The sequence below is a fragment of the Molossus molossus genome, unplaced genomic scaffold (assembly GCF_014108415.1).
Source record: "Molossus molossus isolate mMolMol1 unplaced genomic scaffold, mMolMol1.p scaffold_m16_p_32, whole genome shotgun sequence".
Lineage (NCBI taxonomy): Eukaryota > Metazoa > Chordata > Mammalia > Chiroptera > Molossidae > Molossus > Molossus molossus.
In genome coordinates, this window is record NW_023425369.1 from 1707852 (window position 1) to 1731771 (window position 23920).

The 23920-nt window shown below is 45.5% G+C and overlaps 1 protein-coding gene across 3 annotated transcripts in view; it reads left to right on the forward strand.

Moving 5' to 3' along the window:
* FRMD4A (FERM domain containing 4A) overlaps positions 1 to 23920 on the forward strand; it is a 227492-nt gene that overhangs the window by 24894 nt on the left and 178678 nt on the right. For 2 of the 3 annotated variants that reach the window (XM_036281184.1, XM_036281185.1), the window contains exon 2: positions 4000 to 4065. In XM_036281184.1, coding sequence (XP_036137077.1) covers positions 4000 to 4065 — 66 coding nt within the window. Of the gene's footprint in view, positions 1 to 3999; positions 4066 to 7534; positions 7552 to 23920 lie in introns of those variants that run through there. The other variant, XM_036281186.1, reaches the window with a different exon arrangement.

Here is a 23920-nt window from a genome sequence, read left to right on the forward strand (position 1 = left end):
CCACTGAGCCACACCAGCTGGGCCAGAATTTCTTAAAATTTCCCATCCCCACTGGTCAGAGAATGTTCTCAAACCTATAATAAATGTTTTTAAAGGAATTTCAAAATAATATACTGGATGATTGTGGCACTTCCTTCTTAGAACATTTACTCAGTTAAAGTTAGCTTCTTTCTAATAACTGAATTGTTGAATATCTAAAATTTGTTCAAGGTACCTGTGTCATTGCTGTCAACTGCCCTGTTGAAACTTCAACATTTTTGGTGTACTTTTTAAAAAAATTGATTTTAGAGAGAGAGGAAGTGGGGAGAGAGAGAAATGTTGAATTGCTGTTCCACTTATTTATGCATTTGCTGGTTGCTTCTTTATGTGCCCTGACCAAAGAGCAAACCCACAACCTTGGCATAACGGAACAACACTCTAACCAACTGAGCTACCTTCATAGGATCAATTTTTGGTGTACTTTTTTGAGGAAAGAACTGTTTATACATTCCAGTATGATGTTCATATTTGAGTTTAATTAAACATTTCAGTATCTTTCATTGAACTTAGATAGGGGAATGATTAAAGTGAAGCTGATGGATTTTCTTCCCCATAGAGAAGTCATTCATTTATTTTGTAACATTTTTTTTCTTTTTTTATTGAGATATAATTAACTTATTGTATTAGTTTCATGTGTACAACATGATTCGATACTTGTATAGATTGTGAATTGATCACCACAGTAAATCTAGTTAACATCCATCACCTCACATAGTTACAAATTGTTTTTCTTATTATGAAAACTCTTAAGATCTAATCTCTTAGCAACTTTCAAATATGCAGTAGAGTGTTATTAGCTATAGTCACCATGCTGTACATTCTATTCCTAGGATTTATTTATTTTATAACTGGAAGTTTGTATCTTTTGACAACCTTTACCCATTTCCACTACCTCCCCAACCTCACTTTTGGTACCAGCCAGTTGATGCTCTGTATGAGTTGGTTTTTTTTTTCAGATTCCACATATAGGTGAGATCATATGGCATTTGTCTTTTACTGTCTAACTTATTCCACTTAACATAACGCCCTCAGGGTCCATCCATGTTGTCCCACATGGCACTATTTTTCCTTTTCATGGCTGAATAATATTCCATTGCGTATGTGTACCACATTTTTTTTTTCGTTGATTCATTCATTAATGGACACTTAGGTTGCTGCTGTATCTTGACTATTATAAATAATTCTGCAGTAAACATAGGTATACATAGATCTTTTCTAGTTAGTGTTTTGTTTTTTTTATCCTCACCCGAGGATATTTTTCCATTTTTTGTACAGATAGAGTGGGAGGGAGAGAGAGGAAGGGAGAGAGAGAGAAACATCGACGTGAAGGGACACATCGAGTGGCTGCCACCCGCACGACCAACCAGGGCCGGGGACAAACTGCAACCGAAGTACGTGCCCTTAGCGGGAACCGAACCCGGGTCTCTCCGGACCGCAGGCCGACGCTCTAACCGCTGAGCCAAACTGGCCAGGGCTCTAGTTAGTGTTTTTATCTTCTTCAGGTAAATACTTACAAATGGAATTGTTGGATCATATGTTAGTTTTATTTTTTAATTTTTTGAGAAACGTCCGTAGTTTTCTGGAGTGGTTGCATCAGTTTACATTCCTGCCAACAGTACACGGGTGTCCTCAATCTCCACATCCTTGCCAACACTGGTTATTTCTTGTCTTTTTGATATTAGCCATTCTAAAAGTGTGAGGTGATAGCTCACATTTGTGGTTTTAATTTGTATTTGTATTTCCCTGATTAATGGATGTTGAACCCCTTTTCATGTACCTGTGGGCATCTGTACATCTGCATTGGAACAATGTCTGTTCAGATCTTCTGCCTATTTTTAATTGGATTGTTTTTTGTTTGTTGTTATTTTGCTATTTTATGTTTTTTTTCCTATATTTTGGATATTAACCCCTTTTCAGATACATGATTTGCAACTATTTTCTCCCATTTGGTAGGTTGCCTTTTCATTTTGTTGATGGTTCCCTTTGCTGTGCAGAAGCTTTTTAGTTTGATGTAGCCCCACTTGTTTACTTTTTGAAGCTGATGAAATTTTAAATTAAGCCATTTGGCTAGGACGACTACTGTTTGCAAGGTTGATGGATTCTACTGGAATTTGAGCCGGTTTTGTGGCTAAGACAGTTAACACAGGAAGTTAAGACTCCAGAGTGAATAGACTTTGCATAGGTCCATGTCAGGCCCACAGCTGCCTGCTTTGGCATAGACGTGCAAAATAGCAAGTCTTCGGACTGAACTTTTCCCTCAATGTTTACTCTATTTTAACTTCTGAGTATGTGAAACGTTTCTTGATGACTGTTCTCAGAGCTGGGGATTGCTGAGTCATTATAACGGAGACTGGAGACAATGGTTTAGCCCCATCCAAGCAGGACGTGCTGCTTTGGTGTAGATCCCATCAGTAGGGAAGGCTGAGTGGATGGAAGGATGGTGGGCTGGCTTCATTTGCGGAAGGACTCAGAGAATTTTCTCTTGGGAGTGCATGACAGCTTTGGACATGCTGATGGTTAGACAATAAGCCCTGTTGAACAAGAAGAGAAGAGGCCATCTTTTCCATGTTTCGTGGAGAAAGCACTCGGGAGAAGGGACCTGACCTTGATGGCCGTGCAGCTACGTGAAGCCAGGATCTGCCATGTGCATCCTTCCCTTTGATCTGCTGGTAGCTGGGGGAAGGAAGAAGGCTTCAGTGAGGGTTACAGAGTCATATAAGAATTCAAGGGCTGGAAGGAACCTTTTGTGGCTTCTGGTCCAGACAGTGGTTTGGGAGCCAACTCATACTAGATGTCGTTGTTACAGTTTCAGGAATTTGGGGTGCCAGTTGTAAAAAGTAGCCATTATTAAAATTATATAAACATAGCATTAAATAAATTATACTAAAAGCAAAGGTAATAAATACTCAGAATTGGTCACTTCCCAGTTATTTTACCATACTTTGCTATCGTCAACACTCTTGAGGTTACTTACATCTGTTGTATCTGTTGGAAATACTGTCGGTGTTGTCGTGACAGCAGCGTGAAGTCAGACAGTTGCCAGAAGGGTGCAGCGTGCAGTTGCCAGAAGGGTGAAGACATTGGGAGCACAGGAAAGCAGTTTTGGGTGCGAGTGGTGGCCAGCTGACATCTATGAGAAGCCCTGTTCCTCAGGGGAGTTCCTTTGAGGGTGATGCCAGGGCTCTAGCAGATGCTACAAATGAATGTTTTTGTTTTCTTTCTTTTTCATTCAGAAAGAGAGTTGTGAAATTGTCACGTGTGAGACTGGAACACAGAGATGGACAGAGGCTTGTGCAAAGTCCTGCAGCCAGTAACCTGTGAGACCAAGACTCAACTTGGATCTCCTGGGGCCTGTCTGGGTGCTTTTCCTTATGTCGCATAGTTGTAAAGGCACAAGAGTTAGGGGTTAGGCTTAGATGTGAGTGTGATCTCCGGGGTTCCTCTGTCACAGGTAACTAGGGTCAGAAACGAGCAGAGGGGAGGATTAACTCAGAAATGAAATGCAGTTGCCAGAAGGGTGGTCATCTACCCTCTGGTGACTGGTGAGAGGGACGCGTCCCAAGGTGGCAGAGACCTGATACCAAACTCTGTCCCTAATACGTGGTGAAAAGCTATGGAATGAATGAGGAAAGAATGAGTAACTTTTATCAGCACCTGATATGTGTTATGTATGTATTTGTTCTTTTATTTTACATCTCCCCCATGAGAATGTAAGTTCCATGCGGGCAGGGACCTTGTCTGTATGCTGCTGTATACCAGCTCCCAGAACAGTGCCTGGCACATAAATACTTTTGAATGACTTAACCAATCCTGCTGCTTGTTGGCATTTTATAGCATCAAATCCCAGGGGAAGTTTTGCCCAGAGGACTGTGCCTGGTAGAGTCTGGCACAAGGGACTGAACCTAACCATTTGGCTGGCTGGCTAGACCCTCAGTGACCATCATTTCTCTTTCTTCTCAGATGACGGAGGGCCGTCGATGTCAAGTACATCTTCTTGATGACAGGAAGCTGGAACTCCTAGTACAGGTAAATGACTTTGGGCCAACTTTCTAAGTTTCTTCTGTGACTGATGTGGTTCACACTTTGATTCAGTTGGGGGGTGGGTCAGAATGTAAACTGGTTTTCAGGCTAAATCTGTTCAAATCTATGAGGGAAGACTGGGACACACCCTGGTATTTTTGTGTGATTGCTATTTTTGTTCATTCTGTTTCTTTGCACACCACGCCTAAGGCATTCAAGGTCAGATGTATATCTAAACTATTGTTGCAAATCTCTAGAAAAGGAAATTCCACAACTGCCATTAGCTATTCTTTATGCTTGAAAGAAGTTAATTATAATATAACCTAAATAACTCTTGCTGTGGCTAAAACTGGGTTAGTTGTCTAAAAAGAAGTTCATTATTTTCAAGTGAAAATACTTTTGAATGACTTAACCAATCCTGCTGCTTGTTGGCATTTTATAGCATCAAATCCCAGATATAAAGAAAGGGAAACAATCTCTTGGCTCTGTCTCCCTTCTAAGAGCTGAGTAATCACCGTATCCCATCCTGTGCATCAACGTCGACATCTCTGTTGAACATCTGGAGAAACTGACAGAGGAAATCAATCGATTTATCTCCACACTAAGAACATGTCAGTGTCAGAGAAGTCTCCTGGTCTTGCTCAATTTACTCTTGAAAAAAACCGTTGTTTTACCCAGAGCCCTAAAGAGTGGCGAAGTTTCCAAACTTGATTTAAAGCACTTAATCTCCAAATCTGTTGCTCAACTCCAACTTTTATAGCTAAATGTGCTTGATAGTCTCTCAGTGTCTGTGAAATTCTTAGGGCAGGGCTCCTTAGCCATCATGCTTCGCCACGGAGAAGCTCCATTTCATCAGTCGGTTGAAGTGACACCCACATACTCATCCCCTGGGAGGAACCGTCCTGCTTTGGTGGGGAGGGTCACACAGGAATCCTCTCATCTTGTGCTCCCTGTACGCGCTGCTTGGATTTCAAAACGTTCCAGGAGCTAACTTAAAAAGTTAACACTTTTCAATAGGATTTAAATTATAAAGAAATTATAAACGCACTGTAGTATATGGAGAAAATAGGAATTAGCTCATACAGCACACTAGTTCAACTAATTCAACCACTATTATCTTGTCATATCTCCTGTTTATATTTATAGGCTTCATATTTATATTTCTTAACATGGTTGGGATCACGTATGTATAATTCTATGTATTTTATTTTTCCACTTAACATTGTCTTTCACTAGTATTTTCCAAGTGGTTATAAATGGTCATCTTTGTTGATGGCTGCATAAATCCCAGGAAAGGATATATACCGTGATCAGCTAATCATTCACCCATTCAAGTACATTTAAGGTTTTTTTGTTGTTGTTTTGTCATGTTTTCCCCGATGACAAGGAAGTGCTCTGGTTAATTTATCCACGTGTTAGAGTTCTGCCACATTTTGGATTGTGTCCATGTTCGGCTGGACTGCAGGACCCACTGCTGGGGAGAGTCAGACTTCCCGTTGGATTGGGGAGTGGGTGGCAGAGGGGATGGTAAGGTGAGCGAGCTCTCTTCAAATAGCAGGATCAGGAGCTGCCAAAGCCTTTGGGGCGCTAAGTTGTTATAATCAGTATGAGTGGTCTGCTGTGTCTCAGGTGCTTTGCATGTGTCGAGGCTTGGAGGCTTAGATGGCAGCCCCCTCTGGAACAGGAAATGAGGCCCCCTGGGAAAATATGAATGGAGGCATCTGAAATGGACGTGAGTCCCAGAAAGATGGGTTGTTACCGATGTGCACAGTTTCGGAAAGGACATCCTCTGCCCTTCACCATCAAGAAATTGTTGAATTAGCCAAACAAGAGTTCGTACTCTTCCCATCCCTTTGAGCACACGCTTCATGTGTTATTCCCTCTTCCTGGAACACTCCTTCCAACCCCGTCCCTGTACCTGGCTGGTTTCTGTTAAACTTGCAGCCCACCCAGGCTTTCCCTGGCCCTGCCCTCTGCCCCTCCTTAGCTGGGCCTTAGCTGCCCCACCCCCCTTACAGCACCGGCACTCTCCCTGGCATTGCCTGTTTGCTTGTCAGCATTTCCCAGAGCCACCAACGACTGAGAACTGGGTCTGCTTCTTGGTCACTGTATCCCCAGGACCCAGCCCAATGCCTGGCACATACGTCACTAACTAAATGCTTGTTGAGTAAAAAATGAGTGAGTCCTAAGGTTCTCTGGTGTTACTTCCCCCAGAGGACTTCTTGCCATAGAACCATTGCCTGGCAGTGGATTTACTTAGTGCAAATATTAAATAAATAAATAAATAAATAAATAAATAAATAAATAAATCGGTTCTAAACTCCTTTCTACATTCTTGTAGAGTGGGTTTCTGCAACACTTTGGGAAATAAGCTTAAAACTATTTCACAAAAGTCAACTTCAATATATGACTTTTCTCTATTCTCTACAAAGTTTTGTTGTCCAAGATTATGTTCTTTTGACAGAGTGATTTCTAGAGGGAATTCCTATTCTCCAGCTCCAGATCAATCCCATTTATTTATTTTTAAAAAAATATGTTTTTATTGATTTTAGAGAGAGAGGATGGGAGAGGGAGAGAGAGAGATAGAAACAATGATCAGCTGCCTCCTGCATGCCCCCCACTGGGGACTGAGCCCACAACCTGGGCATGTGCCTAACTGGGAATTGAACTTGTGACTTCTTGGTGCCTGGGATGATGCTCAACCAACTGAGCCACACTGGCCTGGCCATCTCAAGGCTTTTATTTTTATTTTATTTATTTTTTATTTTTTATCCTCAACCGAGGACATTTTTGCATTTATGTTCAAATAGAGTGGAAAGGAGAGAGGGAGGAAGAGAGAGAAAGAAACATTGATGTGAGAGAGACACATAGACTGGTTGCCACCCACACTACCTCAACCGGGGCTGAGGTCAAACTGCAACCAAGGTATATGTGCCCTTAGCGGGAACCGAACCTGGGACTCTCTGGTCCGCAGGCCGACGCTCTAACTGCTGAGCCACACTGGCCATCTCAAGGTTTTTAATAGCATAAAGCATTTGAACTTCACACCCTCTGTTTGGTATTTTAAATTCACAAACTGATAAGGTTTGTTTTTGCTAAAGATTTTGTTGTTGTTATTGAACAATTTCAGGATATTTGTAACAAGCCTTAGATTGAGCAGCGCCTGTCGATGTTTCCACGTTTACCTGACAAGGTTTATCAGGTGGAGAGGGTTTGGATGTCCAGGAAATGTTTCCCTCCCATGGAGAAGCACAGGGGCTCACACCGGGTGACTGACAAACATTCCAGTAGCTGCGGAGGTGGGAGGTCTAGGTTCTCAATCACTATTAGGATAAGAGACACATCAAAGGCTACACCTCAGACCTTCAGAAGCAGGAAAAAGACTGAACTGACAGAATCCACAACTAACAATTGCTTCTCCCCAGGAGGATGCTGGTAACCAGTCTGCCCCAGGAGAATTTTCTGCAGTGATGTAGACCTGGCCACTGTGAGGTAGCGTTTCCCTTCTCTGGGTTTCAGAGCAAAAGGGCTGTAATCCCCAAGTGTAATGCTTTTCCTAAAGCCCTTTGAGATTTCCCAGTCAGTCTGTGCTTCCAAGTCCCTGATTGCTCCCCGTAAATCCTGCATTACCCCTAAGGAGGAGGGGTGCAGGTCAGTAGTGCACATACTAGGGTTTAACATTCAAAGGGCTCATCCTCAAATCCACAGGCAGGTCCCTGACACCCAGGACATTACCACGTGACTCTCTAAATCCTTGGATTCCACTTGAGGACAGCTGGAACAATGCTATGAGCTTTCAGTGACAAATCAACCTCAGTCGATGTGGGGCAGGTGGTTCAGCCAGATCACCCTCCCATCCAACCTGGAGACAGTATCTTTTGCTTTCTCATCCAAAATTATTTCAACCAATTAGAAATGGACTCAAAAAGCCTACATCGAAACGAGAGAGGCCACCACACGTGCATCTCTCAGTCAGCCTCTTCCTGAGGCTTCCGAAGCCAGACCAGAGGGTGCCCTGCATGTTTCCTATTGAGCTTTTCAAGTCTGGTCTTCCTAGGGTTATTCCTTTAAAACGATTTGCTTCACTTTTCTCTGATCTGAATGCATATTTAGGGGAGCATTTTGAAAGCAAAGAAAGGGGAATGTGGTTTAGCCCTAGTAAGAAAGAGTTAAATTAGGCTGAGAAGAATTTTCTGACAGTGAGGGTCAAGAAATAGAAGCCACCACCCTGGCCGGTTTGGCTCAGCGGTTGGAGCGTCGGCCTGCGGTACAGAGAGACCCGGGTTCAATTCCCGCTAGGGGCATGTGCTTCGGTTGCAGTTCGTCCTCGGCCCTGGTTGGTCGTGCAGGTGGCAGCCACTCGATGTGTCCCTTCACATCGATGTTTCTCTCTCTCTCTCTTCCTCTCTTTCCCTCCTACTCTATCTGAACAAAAAATGGAAAAATGTCCTCGGGTGAGGATAAAAAAAAAAAAGAAAAAAGAAATAGAAGCCACCAACAGGGAAGGTTCTTGCTCTTGGGTATCTTAAAAATCGGATAGATTTTCACTGGTTTGGAATGGCTGAGGTGTGGTCCTTTCTAGTTCTCTGAGGCTCGTGATACTGTGTAATCTCCTGTCTCATAGGAAACAGGCCAGGACAAGGAAAATGGACATGCGCCTTCTCCTCCCAGAGACACCTCATTTCAGGCCTTTCCCCAGCACTGTAGATGAGTCCTCTGCACCCCCTAACTTGGCCACAACGGACTACACTTCTTTTTAAATCCAATTTATTACTATTTATTTATTTATTTTATTTTTTGTTAATTCTCACCCAAGGATATTTTTTCCATTGATTTTTAGAGAGAGTGGAAGGGAGAGAGGGAATGTAGGGAGGGAGAAAGAGAGAAACATTGATGTGAGAGAGACATCGATTGGTTGTGCCCTGACCTGGACCTGGGATTAAACGTGCAGCCGAGCTATGTGCCCTTGACTGGGAATTGAACTCGGAGATCCTTCGGTGCACAGGCTGATGCTCCAACCACTGAGCTACACTGGCCAGGGCTAAATTTATTTTTTAACTAGTGATTAGGCATTTATATACCATATGAGGTGATCATCCTGTTAAGTCTAGCTCCCATCTGGCACCATACATAGTTTTCCAGTGTTATTGATTATAGTCCCTATGCTGAACTTTACATCCCTGTAACTGGCAGTGTGTACATCTTAATTCCTTTCACCATGTTTGTCCATCCCCAACCCTCCTCTGGTGACCTTCAGTTTGGTTGTCTGTATGTACACGTTTGTTTCTGTATTGTTTGTTCATTTATTTTGTTTTTTAGATTCCACATATCAGTGTAATCATAATATATATATATCTTTTTCTCTATGTGGCTTATTTTGCTCAGCACAATACCCTCTAGGTCCGTCCATGTTATCACAGATGACAAGATTTCATTCTTTTTTATAGTCGAGTAATATTCCATTGTATATGTGTACCCAAACTTCTTTATTCATTTGTCTGTCGATGGACACTTGGGTTGCTTCCTTATCTTGGCTATTACACATAATGCTGCAATAAACATAGGGGCCCATATGTCTTTTCGAATTAGTTGAACCCCACTTCTTGTTTTGTGTAGGGTGCTGCCCTGTGAAGCGGGGCAGTATTCTAGGGTTACAGTGTCTCTCCCCTCTGTCCCCCTTTCTCAGTGGCCATTGGCAGCACAATTACAACTGTCTGCTTTTATTAAAATAGAGGAACCAAGTGTCCTGTGATTCTGAGAAGTGGAGCCAACTTCAACTAATCAGCGTTTTTTCAAGAACATCAAAGATGGTGGCTGGATTTTTGTAGTGTATGATATGGTGTCCCTAACCCCCAGAAAACCTGTGAGACAGAAGCGTCAGGAAAGAGTTAAAGCTGCTCTGTGCAGAACGGTTGGCACACTTGAGATTGGCCAGTCTAAACGGGTGTGTCTGTGTGAGATACGCGTTGAAGGCTTCGTATGAAAAAAAGAAGTAAAATGTCTGAATGATTTTTTAGGTGATGATTCCATGTTGAAATGGCATTTGGGTATATTAGGTTAAAATATACATAATTAATCTCACCTATTTCTTTTCCCTTGTTTAATGTGGCTACTATAATATTTTACATTTCATACTGGGCCCACATTTGTGGCTCACATTGCGTTTCTGTTGGAAAGCTACCTAAAGAACAGAGAGAAGGTCATTTAAACAAAAGAAACAGTTATGGACATAATAGAATTGTTTAGGGCTACCCAGATGTTATACTGGATGTCTGCCACAGTAATGACTACATATTATGGTTCTTTATGGAGTTTCTATGACATTTATCTTATTTAATCATCATGGTAACTGTGTAAATACATAGGTGCTATCTCAGATAAGGAAACGAATTCAGACAGGATAAATAACTCGCTCAAGGCCACATACTAGTACCTAGGTCTTGTAATGTTGTAGCCGAGTCTCTCTTCCCTGCACCATAAAAAATATATACAATAAAAACCTGAGGTACTCCCTGGCTGGTGTTGCTCAGCGGTTAGAGCGTCGGCCCGAGGACTGAAGAGTCTTGGGCTCAGTTCCGGTCAAGGGCACGTCCCTTGGTTGCAGTTCAGTCTCTGGCCCTGGTCCGGGTCCTGCAGGAGGCAACCAGTCGATGTGTCTCTTTCATGTCGATGTTGCTCTCTCCTTCTCTCTCCTTCCCTCCCGCTGTATCTGAAGATAAATGGAAAAATATCCTCGGATGAGGATTTAAAACAAAATAAACTAAAAACCCAAAGTATGATGTAGTTCACCTGTGGTGCAGCTGCTGCGTTGGCCCTAACACCAGCATTGTAAGTGACCGGAGTTAAACACTTTGAACCTCATCGCGAAGGAGAACTGGAGGTGGTCTTACCCAGGTCATTTGGCTTCCTCCAACTCAGATTCTGATCCCTGTAGCAAAGATTTAACATGTGAGCCCTGACTAGGAGGGATTTTCACATCATGTGGATAAGCCTGAGGGCATCAGGTGTGGAAGAAGATTAAAGAAGCTGATTAAAGCAGTGTTGACTTCTCATCACTTTGTCTGACAACGGTGCTAGTGACATTGCGTCTGAAAGGTTAATAAGGAAGTTAATGTGGGCTCCGAGGAGAGCAGCCTTGAAGGCAGAGCAAATATCCTGGCCTATAGAGGGCTAAGAAAACAACAGCCTGTAGATGACTTTTTTAAAAATCTGGAACCCCGCCCTGGCCAGTTTGGCTCAGTGGTTGGAGTGTTGACCTGTGGACCAGAGAGTCCTGGGTTCAGTACCCACTAAGGGCATGTGCCTTGGTTGCAGTTTGTCCCCGCCCCGGCTGGGGAAGTGTGGGTGGCCAGTCGGTGTGTCTGTCTTGTATCCTGGAGCCCCAGTCATGCCACATAGAATGAACAGACCTGGGTGCCCTGCATGCCTACACCCACTCTCACCCCATTCTCAGCTTCTTCCATGGTTATAATGTTCTTCTGTAAAAGGCAAGGGATTTACTTGGATACAAATCCAAGTGAACCAGGACTATCCCCCAAATTACATGTTGCCAAGGAAAAACAGATACTGAGCTGATTCCATAACTTCTTCTTTATTTAATCTTTATTGTTGAAAGTATTACAGATGTCCCTCCTTTTTTCCCCCATTGACCCCTTCCTGCCTGCTCCCACCCCCTCCTGCTTTCCCCAAACTACTGTCTGTGTCCATTGGTTATGCATGGACGCAGGTAAGTTCTTTGGTTTACCGCTTCTCATACCTCCCACCCCCTTCCCTCTGAGGATGGTCAGTCTGTTCCCTACTTCCATGGCTCTGGGTCTGTTTCACTGAGGAGAGAGGCTCAGTTTGCTGCCTGGCCATCCACCGAGGAGTGAGCCAGGTCTGCCATCTGCTCCTGTCTGGTCCGAATCCACCAGGAGGCCCAGTGTGAGCCCGGGGTGGGAGCCATGTGCAGAAGCTGGCGCAGACCAAGGGCCTGGATGCTCTGAACCTTGTGCTCAGGACTCCCAGGCTACCAGGGCGTCTCATAAAATAGGAGCCCAAGGGGTGTCAGGCAGCACTGCCTTGGGCCGACCTCAAACTCCCCCGTGATCGCCATCATCATGTATTAGGCTTCTTGCTGCAAAGCCGGGCATTACACCAATGAGCCGAACAGATGTCTTTCTAGCCCCTGGGGATGGCTGACAGTATTTACATTTTAAAGGCACATGGCGAAGCACATAGAGGCTAGGTATAGAGACAGAGACCGTGATGGCAACCCTGCATGTAATCAAAGGGAGGAACCAGAAAGTCCATAAAGTGCACCCTAGTGACACAGGCAGCTCAGGAAGGACCTGCGCGTCTCCTTTCTCCAGCACGCTCCTTGGTGGAAAAGGTGCTCAGCTCTGTGCTCTTGGGAACAAAAGAGAATCCCTGTCTCCCTGTGGGGCTGTGGCAGAGGGAGGAGTGTCAGGAAGCAGCAGATTGATGCAGTCATCCAGGGGACCTCCCCCAACACACACACACACACACACACACACACACACACACACACCCCTCACACCCTCCAGGACCGGGCAGCTAGGTCCAAGCTCTGGTTGCTTAGCACTAATCCCGTCTTTGCTCCCTTCCCCCACCTTATCCTCCTTTCTCAACCCCCCACCCCCATGTCTGTTCCCTGTTCTCCCTGATGCTAATTTTAACCAGTTTTAACGTGGATTCTTGGAACCATTTGAAATGGCCAATATTTGGCCGGTTTTTCCCTCGGAAAGGACAGTTGCATTTGGTTCCAGCTGGATGTGAAGGGAGAGGGAGGAGAGGGCGGACGGCAGCATCCCTCCTCCCCTTCCAGGGACGACCCTCCGGAAAGGGTGTTTTATGTCTTTGCTTTTAGTTTTGTTACTGCTGAGTTATATTTTCCTTTGATCCCTTTACAAAATCATCTCCACATGTTCTCTCAGGTAGCCCGTGGGATCGTTTGCAGATAAGGAACCTCCGGTGATGCGTGCAGACTGGGGGCTCTTCATCTTTGTCTCCCCGCTCAAGAGGGATACGGGGGGATTGCAGTGAATTTAACACACAGTGCAGTTCAGCAAAATGTGAATAATTATGCTTCTAGGGGAAAGACACACACACACACACACACACACACACACACACACACGTGCACACCCCCTAAGAAGAGTGTGGAAGCAAAGAGGAATCTGCAAAGGATGGTGTCACGGGAATCTGGGCATTAGGCTGGGTGTTTTTGTTTTTTATCCCAGATTGATTTTTGTCACATTGCTCAATTCGAACACTTGTTCATTTGGTAAATCTTTATTGTTTGTCTGCCGCTGTTCTATGCAGACCTAAGTGTGCCTCCCATGGGAGCAAGGGTCCTGTCCAGGGGTGAGAAATGGTTATTCAGGCTTTTTTGAACGAATCTTACAAATCCAGGGGTGGGTATTCTTTTGTTCTTCTAATAACCTCCTGTGGCTGGGACAGCCCCCCTTCTCTGTGCAGTTGTACTGACTGTACCCTGTCCTTCCTTGTAAGGAGGGGGTACAGGAGGATTTGGGGGGTGGAAATCTGTTCCTCCGGCAGCTTCTGCTGCTGCTTGTCCTACTCCTGGGAAAGAAGGAGAAGAGGTAGCACAGAGGGAAGTGGGGGAGGGAGGGAGGGAGGGAGGGAGAAGGGAGAGAGTTGTCCGGTACCAGAAGTGGAGGAGGAAGGAATAGAAAGGTCTGAGGGAATCTTTTCTGCGCTGTATTTTTCCCAACTCTTGCACCTCTATGGGCCTTCTTGAATCTCTCTACTTTCCTCTTCCTCACTCTCCCAGCACCGAACTTACAGTTTAGCTGTTAAAGCAACTCAGAAGTTTCCAGATTTGGCTAAGCCCCAGTCCCACACCTTGGCCTCCTGCTAGGTATGTGTAAGTGGCTACTGAGGTGGCAGCTGGAACTCCATGTCCCCAACCCAAGCCTGTTGGTCCCCACTCCTCATCAAATCCAGGGCATCATTTTCTGCACCTGCGTTGAAGGGGAGCCCACCATTCTCCAAGCCAAGCAGGCTTAAGAACCCAGACACCTTTTTTGACTCATTCCTCAACTCTATCCCAGTCTTGAAGTCTTGCCAGTTTTCTCCCCTCTTAAGGAAATGATCTTCCTTCTCTACTCCTGCCATCACCTTATAGACATTTACCACCTGGACTTGACACTATCTGCACGCTCATCGTCCCTGCTGTTTGCCTCCTCGCCGACCTTGACAGTTGTGTTCTCCAGACATCCAGTCTGTCCTGCATAGCACAAGTGGGTGCCTCTTCCTTCACCGCTGCTTGATGACGTCTCTGCTCAGGACCTTCAGTACGTCATCCTGTTTGAATTCCTCTGCTGGTCTGTCACGTCCCTGCATGATGTGACCCTGTCCTTGTAGGAGCAGAATATTAAAGGGGTGAAGAAGGTGGTTTTGCCCCTAACTGCCTCCTCTCTGAATGTGCCCCACAGTGTCATCGCTGGGGCCCCAAACTTTATAATTACAAGGAATTGTATCCATAGTGATGGACAGACCAACCATGTGACCGTCCTCTTGTCTTTTAGACCACTGGCTCTCACACTTCTACTTACAGAATCCTTTGTCCACTATCATATAAAGGAGGAGGTAGGAACCCCACCACTTGTCCCATACCACTAACAGGGCTTCACCCGAGGGGCCTCAGCAGACCCCACAGCGTTTGGAAATCACCACTCTAGGTAGAAACCAGATGATAGACAAGTACATATCCTTGACTCTGTGCAAGCAAACACAAACCTGAACATTTAAATGCAAATCGAGTTTTAATTATACAGCCATTTTTTCACTGCTTTGGGAAATTTGATAGCTTAGTGGTTAATCATCACAATAGCGAATGGAACACTTCTCTCTGTACCAGACTGTTCTAAAGGCTTCATCTGGGCTAAATCATCAGCTGGTAATCAGCTCCACAGCTCTGTGAGGCAGGTAACTGTTACTGTCCCCATTTTTCAAAGGAAGACATTGAGACAGAGCAGTTGGTAACGTAGTCAGAGTTGTACAGCCGGTGAATTGTGGACACCTGGTTCGGAAGCAGGCTGGCTGGTTCCAGAAGAGCAGCTTGTACCCAGTATGCTGAGAGCACGGCTCTGGGGCCAGACGGCCTGGCTTCACAACCTGGCCAAAATCCCAAGCCAGCCAAGGTCACGGAGCTACCGACTCCGGCTCTGAGCAGCTCCGTGACCTTGACCAGTTACGCAGCCTCTTCAGGCTTCGGTTTCTCTATCTGTAACCACGGAATGATAACTGCCTCCGGTCTTCCTGGTGTAATTTTATCTGTGAATTGATACTAGTACCTGCCTGTGGAGTTGTGATTAGGATTCAATGAATTAGAGCATGTGGAGTGCTCAGAAGACTTCCTGGCACCTCATGGGCACTTTTAGCTGGAATCAGATGCCCAGGTTGGACCACTTAGTAGCTATGGTAACCTGAGCAAGCCCTGTGCCTTTGCTACCTACCTGTACAATGGGAATGACTTCCCTGGCCTTTTGGAGAACTGCTACATGATTTGCGGAGTTATTATTCCTAGTAGTTTGGTTTTTATTATGATTCTGTACAAGGTTTTATGGAGTATTTTTAGAGTTCAGTGTTAGTTCACTTGACAAGTGATTTTGACTATCAGAAATGTTTTACCTGTCGAATCTTCCAGGCTTCGCAACACATTGTCTCCTCATCTTTTCACGAACTGCTAATTCTTCCGATGTCACATACAACTCATGTGACAAGGTCGTACAAGGACAGGCAGGATGTATAGGACATGTATTTATACAGAGTACTGTAACCATCCAGATAAAGTGAATTTGGCTTGACCTCCAATTATGTCAAAGTATGCTAATCACTCGTCGTATTCTTGGGGATGGAATAGAAAATATGATGTTGACAGTTTCAGCCCAGTATCTTATAAATAACCCTGTTCATAATGCTTTACATTGAAACGGTCTTGAAGTCACAGAAGGGATCATATTGTGACATAGGGACGGATAAAAACTATGACAAACACTGTCCCTTATCACAAGTTAGCGATTGGTTTCCCAGCCCATTCCTCACAAAGTCAAGTTCTCACAAGTTCACATGTTAGCTTGTTCCCACTCAGGGCTGTACCCTTTCAGAGGTTGCGATGCGCTAGCAGATTTGTAGCGCAGAGTGAGATGGGTGTTTTGGGGTGTCTGGGTGTGTTTATGTGACTCTGTAAGGCTCAGAAGAACAGGTGCCTGGCCAGGCCTGCTGGACCTCAGCAATGGGATGACTCCTGGGAGATTGCATGGCTCCCAAAATACCAGCTGCCGGTTCAAAATTGGTCAACACTTATTTTTTTCTGAGGAAAGAAGATTTTAAAATCTTATGCAGAGTCCTCTGAGGGGAGCAGTAGATCAGTACAATGAGGCCTGCATTTTAAGGTGAGCCATCTGTGAGAACTATCTTACCACATATCCCGGGGTCGGAGAGGTGGGTAAATGCCTTCTCTCCGCCTTTCAGAGATTAAGAAAATGACATACAGGCAAACCTTGGAGACGTTGTGATTTGGTTCCAGACCACTGCAATAAAGAGAATATTGCGATAAAGCGAGTCCCATGAATTTTTTGGTTTTCCAGTACATGCACAGATTATGTTTACACTGTACTGCCGACTATTAAGTATGCAGTAGCATGATATCTAGGAAAAAAAACTATCGACCTTATTGTATTATTTATTTATTTATTTATCCTTACCTGAGGACACCTTTTCATTCCTTGTTCAGATAGAGTGGGAGGGAGAGAGAGAAAGAGAGAGAGAGAGAGAGAAACATTGACGTGAAAGGGTCACATCGAGTGGCTGCCACCCGCACGACCAACCAGGGCCGGCGACAAACTGCAACCGAGGTATGTGCCCTTAGCGGGAACCGAACCCGGGTCTCTCCGGACCGCAGGCCGACGCTCTAACCGCTGAGCCAAACCAGCCAGGGCTCGACCTTATTTTAAGAAAAACTTTTTTTTTTTTGCGCCGATAGACTTGCTTTGATGCAGGGTTGTCAGAAACCTTCGATTTGTAAAAGAAAAGACACAATAAAGCCGAGTACAATAAAATGAGGTACGCTGTGCAAACTAATGCTACTGTGACAGCGAAATGCCTTCCACGTTAAATCGGTTCGGTCAGACACACCTTGCATAAGTCTTAGGCGCAGTGCTGCCATGTAACCCTTAGTTCAACAACAGGGTGCTCACCAAATTGTATCTGTAAGCATGAAACAGAATAACAGGCTTTCCATCCTCTTCACTTTGAGCACAGTGAGAGTCAGGCAGTTAGCTCTAGGGAAGGTCTGCGGGCCCCTTGACTGTGTCTCACCCGTCTGCACAGGAAACTGGCCACATGCCGGCGGCCATGGCCCCAGCGCCACATCTTCCCAGGACACGTTCAAGAGCAGGAAAGGGAGTTTCTCCTCTTGTTAACACTTTAGTCATGGAAGAGGAGCTCTCCCGTCCCTTACTTCCCTGCTCCACCCCAGAGCAGACTTGGCTCATGTTCCCATACCTGAACGGGCACTGCCAAGGCATGGAGTTCACGGGATGGCTTCACCCAGTGGTTCTCAGAGTGTGGTCCTGGGTTGGCAGTATCACTGTCACCCGGGCATATGTTAGAAATGTGCGTTCTTGGGCCACCCAGGCCGGAGCCAGAGTGTGACCCAGGGCAGTGCGCTGGGGCCTGTGCCTCCCCGGAGCATGTCCTTGGAGGCAGGAAGGATCGAGGCAGGAAGGACCGACCGAGGAGGGGTGCCCCGCCCCGCACCTCTCTGCAGCGCGCTCTGGCTCCCGCCGGGGCCGGGGCAGTGTGGCATTCCCAGGCTCCTGCATTTCGGGGACCAGAAAACTTAATGGTAAAGGAAAGTGGGCTGGACTCTTTTCTTCTTTTGCCAAATAAGGGTATTAAACAATATTGCTGACTACTGTAACCTTTACTTATCTAATAAAGAAAAACACGCACGAAAGCAAAGAACAATCTCTTAAATAGGATACATTTAGCTTTATGAAGTTAAACACATTCAATTTACTATTCTGGTACTGGCTCGTGGGAAAATGCACCAAGGTTTAGGGGGCATTGATGTGAAAAGCTCACACTTTGGGTCAAGCCAGTTCTAGGTTTGAATCCTGGTTCTCTCGTCCCGTGTGGATGGTGTGTGGCCTTGGAAATATTTGCCTTTATGAACCTTAACTTTGTCGTTGCTAAAATGGGAATTATAACAACTATCTTGCAGGGTTGTGATGACAATTAGAGGGGATGATAATATGAAACATACCCTTGTTACTGAGGAAATTCCAAGGATTTCCTCCCAGGAACCAGGGACAAAAGCCAATCATATTCTTTATTATGCAAGAATAGCTAATGATGCAGGCATTCAAAATCTTAAGGCTTGGACTGAGACTGTTGAAACAACCAAAGTTAATGTATGAAGTTTCTGTTGCCCCCCAAGCACGAACTCTTTTGACATCAGATCACTTTTTAAACTGTGACCCTGTTAGTCAGCTTGGCTGTCACAGTGAAATGACGCACTGGGAGGCTTAAAGAACAGAAATGTATTTTCTCACAGTTCTGGGATCTAGAAGCCCAAGGTCAAGGTGCCAGCAGGGTTTGTCCCTTGTGATGTCTCCCTCCTTGGCTTGCAGATGGCCACCTTCTCACTGTGTCCCCACATGGCCTCTCCCTGTGCAGGCATCCCCAGTGTCTCTTCCTCTTCTCATAAAGATACTAGTCCTCTTGGATTAGGGTCCCACCCTGTGATCTTACTTAACCTTCATGACCTCTCTAAATACAGTCACATTGGACTTCCATATAGAATTTGGGGTGGGGAGCACACAATTCAGATGGTAACAGTCATCTTGAGCAAATGACCACTTTAAGCCTTAGAATCTAAATCTTTTCTTTTTTTTCTTTTAAGAAAGTAAGAGAAAATAAAAGTGGACAACTTTTCAATGAAAGTGGACTACTGTCTTTGAGGGTAGTCGTGAGGTGTGAGCATGGTAGCGTGTGAGATTGCCCACCACTGACCTCCTGGGGCGGCCGAGGGCCCACGCAGCAGTTTTACAGGGCCACCTGCTGTGTCGCCTGGATGGGCCTCAGGGTTCTCACCTGGGCAGTGGGTGTTCCATGGGCTGGTTCTCAGACTCCGGTTGCAGAGAGGGTCAGACCTGAGTCATCACCGTGGCAGTGTGTCCACTGCTCCGCCACTACTATAAAATATGGGTGACAGCTGGCAAGGTCCCTTGTCCTCCGGAGCCAGGAGACTATGCAGTGAGCTGTGATGCAGGCCTGGGTCTGAGGACCATCGAGCCGCTGTGTGTGACAGGACCATGCGGCAGTCGGGAAAAGCACACGAGTCTGAGTCTTAAGCTCTTGGTGTTCACTAAGCTTAAAGGAGAAAGAAGAGAGAATGATGCCAGTGTGTCCAAAGCCAAATTAACTGGGACCTCACCGAAAACCTTAGAACTTCCTGTCTCCATCTACACACTTCCTCTGGGTGCATTAGGAATCCTGTCGGCTGAGATTACCACCATAGAGGGTCATTTAAATTCCCATTGCAGAGGGTCATTTAGAAAGTATTTTCTCCTAAGTGCAATTTCCATAGTCTTCTGTTCAGATGGATGATTGAGTACATCGTGGCCACCTCACTTGTCTTTAGAGATGGTGATTCTTCCAGCCAAGCCCTAAGGTTATGTTAATCATTGTGTTTATCTTGTTCATCATTGGATGGCTTTTATTCAATGTCATGGTCATGGTCAGTATTTTAGACTGTATAACACAGGAAAACAGGCATATCTCTGTGCTCCAGGAATTTATTATCTAAAGAATGTAATGTCAGTACAGTCCAAAATGCAGAGAAAAATCCAGACAGGAAACAAGGCAACAAACCAAGAGGGAAGTCACGGAAGGTAAGTTGACTAAAGTAGACGGTAGGTGGTGTGATGGAAAAGAGATTCTTTCCCACGATGTTTTGATTAGGGGAATGACTGGAGAAGAAAAGTTATGCCCTGTCTTTCAGGGGAAGGATGATTTCTGCTGGAATTAAGTCTGTCTTCTTTAAAGATGCTCCCTGAGTAGGTAGGGTACCATAGAGGCCGGAGACAGAAACCTGATGGCTCCAGTGGGGTCAGAACATGAAGCAGAAGGAAGAGTGTGAGGACGTGAACAGAAGATGCCCTGTAGTCCTGTAACTGAAGTTGTAGGGGTCGGTAGGAGATCTCGCAGAGCATGGGTGACGTGGGATCTGATGGGAAGAAAACAGGACGTCCTGAGGGCCCCACACCCACGCATTTCTTTCTTTTTTTTTTTATCCTCACCTGAGGATATTTTTCCATTTTTTGTACAGATAGAGTGGGAGGGAGAGAGAGGAAGGGAGAGAGAGAGAGAAACATCGATGTGAAGGGACACATCGAGTGGCTGCCACCCACACGACCAACCAGGGCCGGGGACAAACTGCAACCGAAGTACGTGCCCTTAGCGGGAACCGAACCCGGGTCTCTCCGGACCACAGGCCGATGCTCTAACCGCTGAGCCAAACCGGCCAGGGCCCCACGCATTTCTTATTGGTAGGTGCGGGGTTAGACTCTCAGAATTTGGAGCACCATGTGAACGTATACAGGATGCCAAAATAGAGGTGAGATTGACCTTGAGGAATAGTATTGCCCAAGAGGATAAAAAATCAGAAGCTGCCCGTCCTGATCGATGGTTGGAAAAAACTGGTGGTTGAAAACATGACCTTCTGATCTTTTGTAACAGTCGTGCATTCCCCACTGCTGACTTTCTGATCCGTGGAGAGCTCCAAACAGTTTCACGAAACAGGTCAGGAATCTTGGCTGGAGTTCTTGGCTTCCTAGTGCTTTTCACAGGAGAAGCAGTGATTCAGAGCCCAGTCGGGGCTGTAGAACCCGAGTGTCAGGGCCCTTGAGCCTCGCCAGGCCCAGCCCTGTGTGCTCTGGGAGAAGTCTTTCCAGCTCAGTGACCATATTAAGGGAGAGAGAAATGAGGCAGTATGGTTGGTTTAGACTTGTCTTTCTAATTTTGGACGGTCCTCTCAAAGGGTCAACTTCTGGGGACACCTTTTCCTGACCAGCATTCCCAAAACTGCTCCATGGAACATGAGGCCCAGAAAGTTCTCCATGGCGGAGGGTTCTGTGCTGAGTGAGTTTGGGAAATACCTCACAGTATGTTCCCAGCAGAGACATGGGCACATTTGTCCGTTAAAACCAGTGAGGAGGCCATCAGGAAGATGCCTGCTTAGCCAGTCTGCCCAGGCCCCCTAACTCAAGAAATCCCTCTCGCTTTGACCACAAACTCCTTTTGGGTGGCCCAGCTTATGATGGTCCTGCACAGCAGGGCTCTGTGTTGTCACTTGGGAATGCCACGTCTGACTCCACACCACATCACGTGTCTGGTGTTAACTCCGCCAGGGGCTGGTGGCTTGGCTCTGAGCCAGCCGCTTGGCCTTTCTGTGCCTCAGATTTCCCAACAAAATATGTTGATTTCTGCAGAAGTTCTTTTTCCTTCCCAGGAAGGCTACCAACATCAAGGAAATGACAAAAAATGTTTTGAGCTCTTTAGGAAGGTAGTACCACCAAAATATTGGATGAATATCACAAGAGTTTCTTCCAAGCAAGACTGATACTCATTCCTTAAAGAAAAATTCTGTACTAAGCTGCATAGTGCCAGGTCCATCATAGGCACTCTAGATACTTATTGAATCAATGAATAAAAAATAGTATATAAAGAGTAACTATATATAAAAATATAAATTATATAAATAAAAATTACATATATATATAAATTATGACTATCTACATGTCAAACATACTTCTGAATACACTAGTATCTCTTCTTTTTTCATTGCAATAACATTTATTCTAAGGTTTAAACATTTCATACATGTTTTTCTGTTTTATTCCCATCTCCTTACCCCCCTACCCTTTGGCAACCATCAGCGTATTCTCTGAATCTGTGAGTCTGTTTCTTTTTTGTTTTGTTTATTCACTTGTTTTGTTTTCTTAGATTCCACATATTAAGTGAAAGCATGGGGTATTTCTTTCTCTGACTTATTTCCCTTGGTATAATAACCTCTAGGTTCATTGTATTTTTTCATTGATTCTTCATCAGAACTCTGGGGGAAACAGTTATCTCCGTTCTGCTGTTGACAAAACTGAGTCACAAAGAGTTAAGTCAATTGCTGAAGGCCACCTAGCTCCAGGAGCGAAGGAGTTCACACCCAAGAAGTTTTTCTGATATCAGAGCCCTGCTCTTAACCATCGTGTTTGTCGCCGTGCCGAATGAATGTACTCTGAGAAGGAAAAGAAAGTATATTTCTTTCTAGTCCATTCTAATGACCACCGTCTCAGGCGCTCACTTGGCAGCCTGAGTCCGGGCTTAGACAGATGACGCCGTGCTGATAGGTGCTCTGTGCACATGGCCGTCACGGGGAATTATCTAATTGTCTGAGAGTCCATTTGCCAAAGTAGGACTAAGGAAAAAAGCTGAACAGAGAAGAACTTCAGAGGCAAGAGTGAGGTCTGTGTAGTCAAGAGGAGAAATGTTACCCTGTTGGCTTACAAAGCCATTTGGCCCTCTCTCAAACTCATTTAAATCTCTCCCCTCTTAACAGCCTCCCTAGAACGCAGGCCTGCCTCTGTTCCCTGCTCACCTCCTGCAGACCTCATTCCTTCTACTGACGTTCTTTGTAACCCTGCAGACTGCTCTCTGGACCAGAAATCTCAGCCACAGCCATTTAGTCTTCCCTAGGCCCTGGGGGAAGAAGTCAGTCTTGTCAGAAGTTTTCTTTCTAATGTCAGGCTTTCAAATTCTGGTAGCCTTTGATTATTCAAAAATTAATACTTGGGGAGCTAGAAAGAGCCTCAAGGGTAAGGGGGTTGATTCCTCCCCATTTTTCTTCCTCCTGGAAAAGAGAACAGAGGATTGAGCTCATGTCTGCAAGCAGAGTTATATTTTAGGGAAGACTCAACCAATTTGTATCCAGAGACTGGTTTCTTAAGAGAACTAACCACCTCTGCTACCTCAAAACTTGGCATTTTTCAAACTGGCTGATACATCTTTAGGGGAGAGCACTTCTTCCTAAGGTGTGTCCACTTTGGGCTTGACCTGTAAGGACCCAGAGCTGCTTCCGTGTGTCCACAAGGCCCCCTAGAGCCGGAGGCCTGCAGGTCGGGGTAATTTTCTGTACTTTTCACTGCGGACGCTTTTACTGTTTGTGTCGTGTCATCTTTCTGTTGGTTGTGTGTGTTTAAGTCTCTAAGCATATTTAACAGCTCATTGGGGCATAATTGACATATGTCAAACTGCACATATTTAAAGTGTACAACGGATCATTTTGACGTATGTCTGCAGCTGTGAAACCATCACAAAGTCTAGCCATTCTGAAGCCACGGCCAGAAAGTGTGTTTCCTCCGAGCCTACCTGAGACCCCCCTCCCCCAGCCATGCAGTATTCCTTCTGGATGAAGCTGTTGGTCATGAGCCCACAGTGGACCCTGGACAGCTGGGCCAGCAGTCTGTCACAGGGTGCTCATGAGCCCTGGAAACCACACTGGGAATTTTTAGGGGCTCTGGAAGGGAAGGCAAGTGTTTTTCATTTCTCCGGACTCTCAGCTGGGGTATTCAGGGTCCTGAATGTAACCTGGGACTCCGCCCTGGCCTTGGAAAGCCTGTGGGGATGGTAAGGGGAGAAGTGAAGCTAGGTTCCCTGTGAGCTGGGTTCTGGGGCTCAGTCAGCAGGGATGAGGGTTTCGCTTCCTCCTCGGCTCCACGGCAGGAAGGCTGGGCAGGAAGAGCCCTTGGAACGGGCATTTCAACAGGAACCGAAC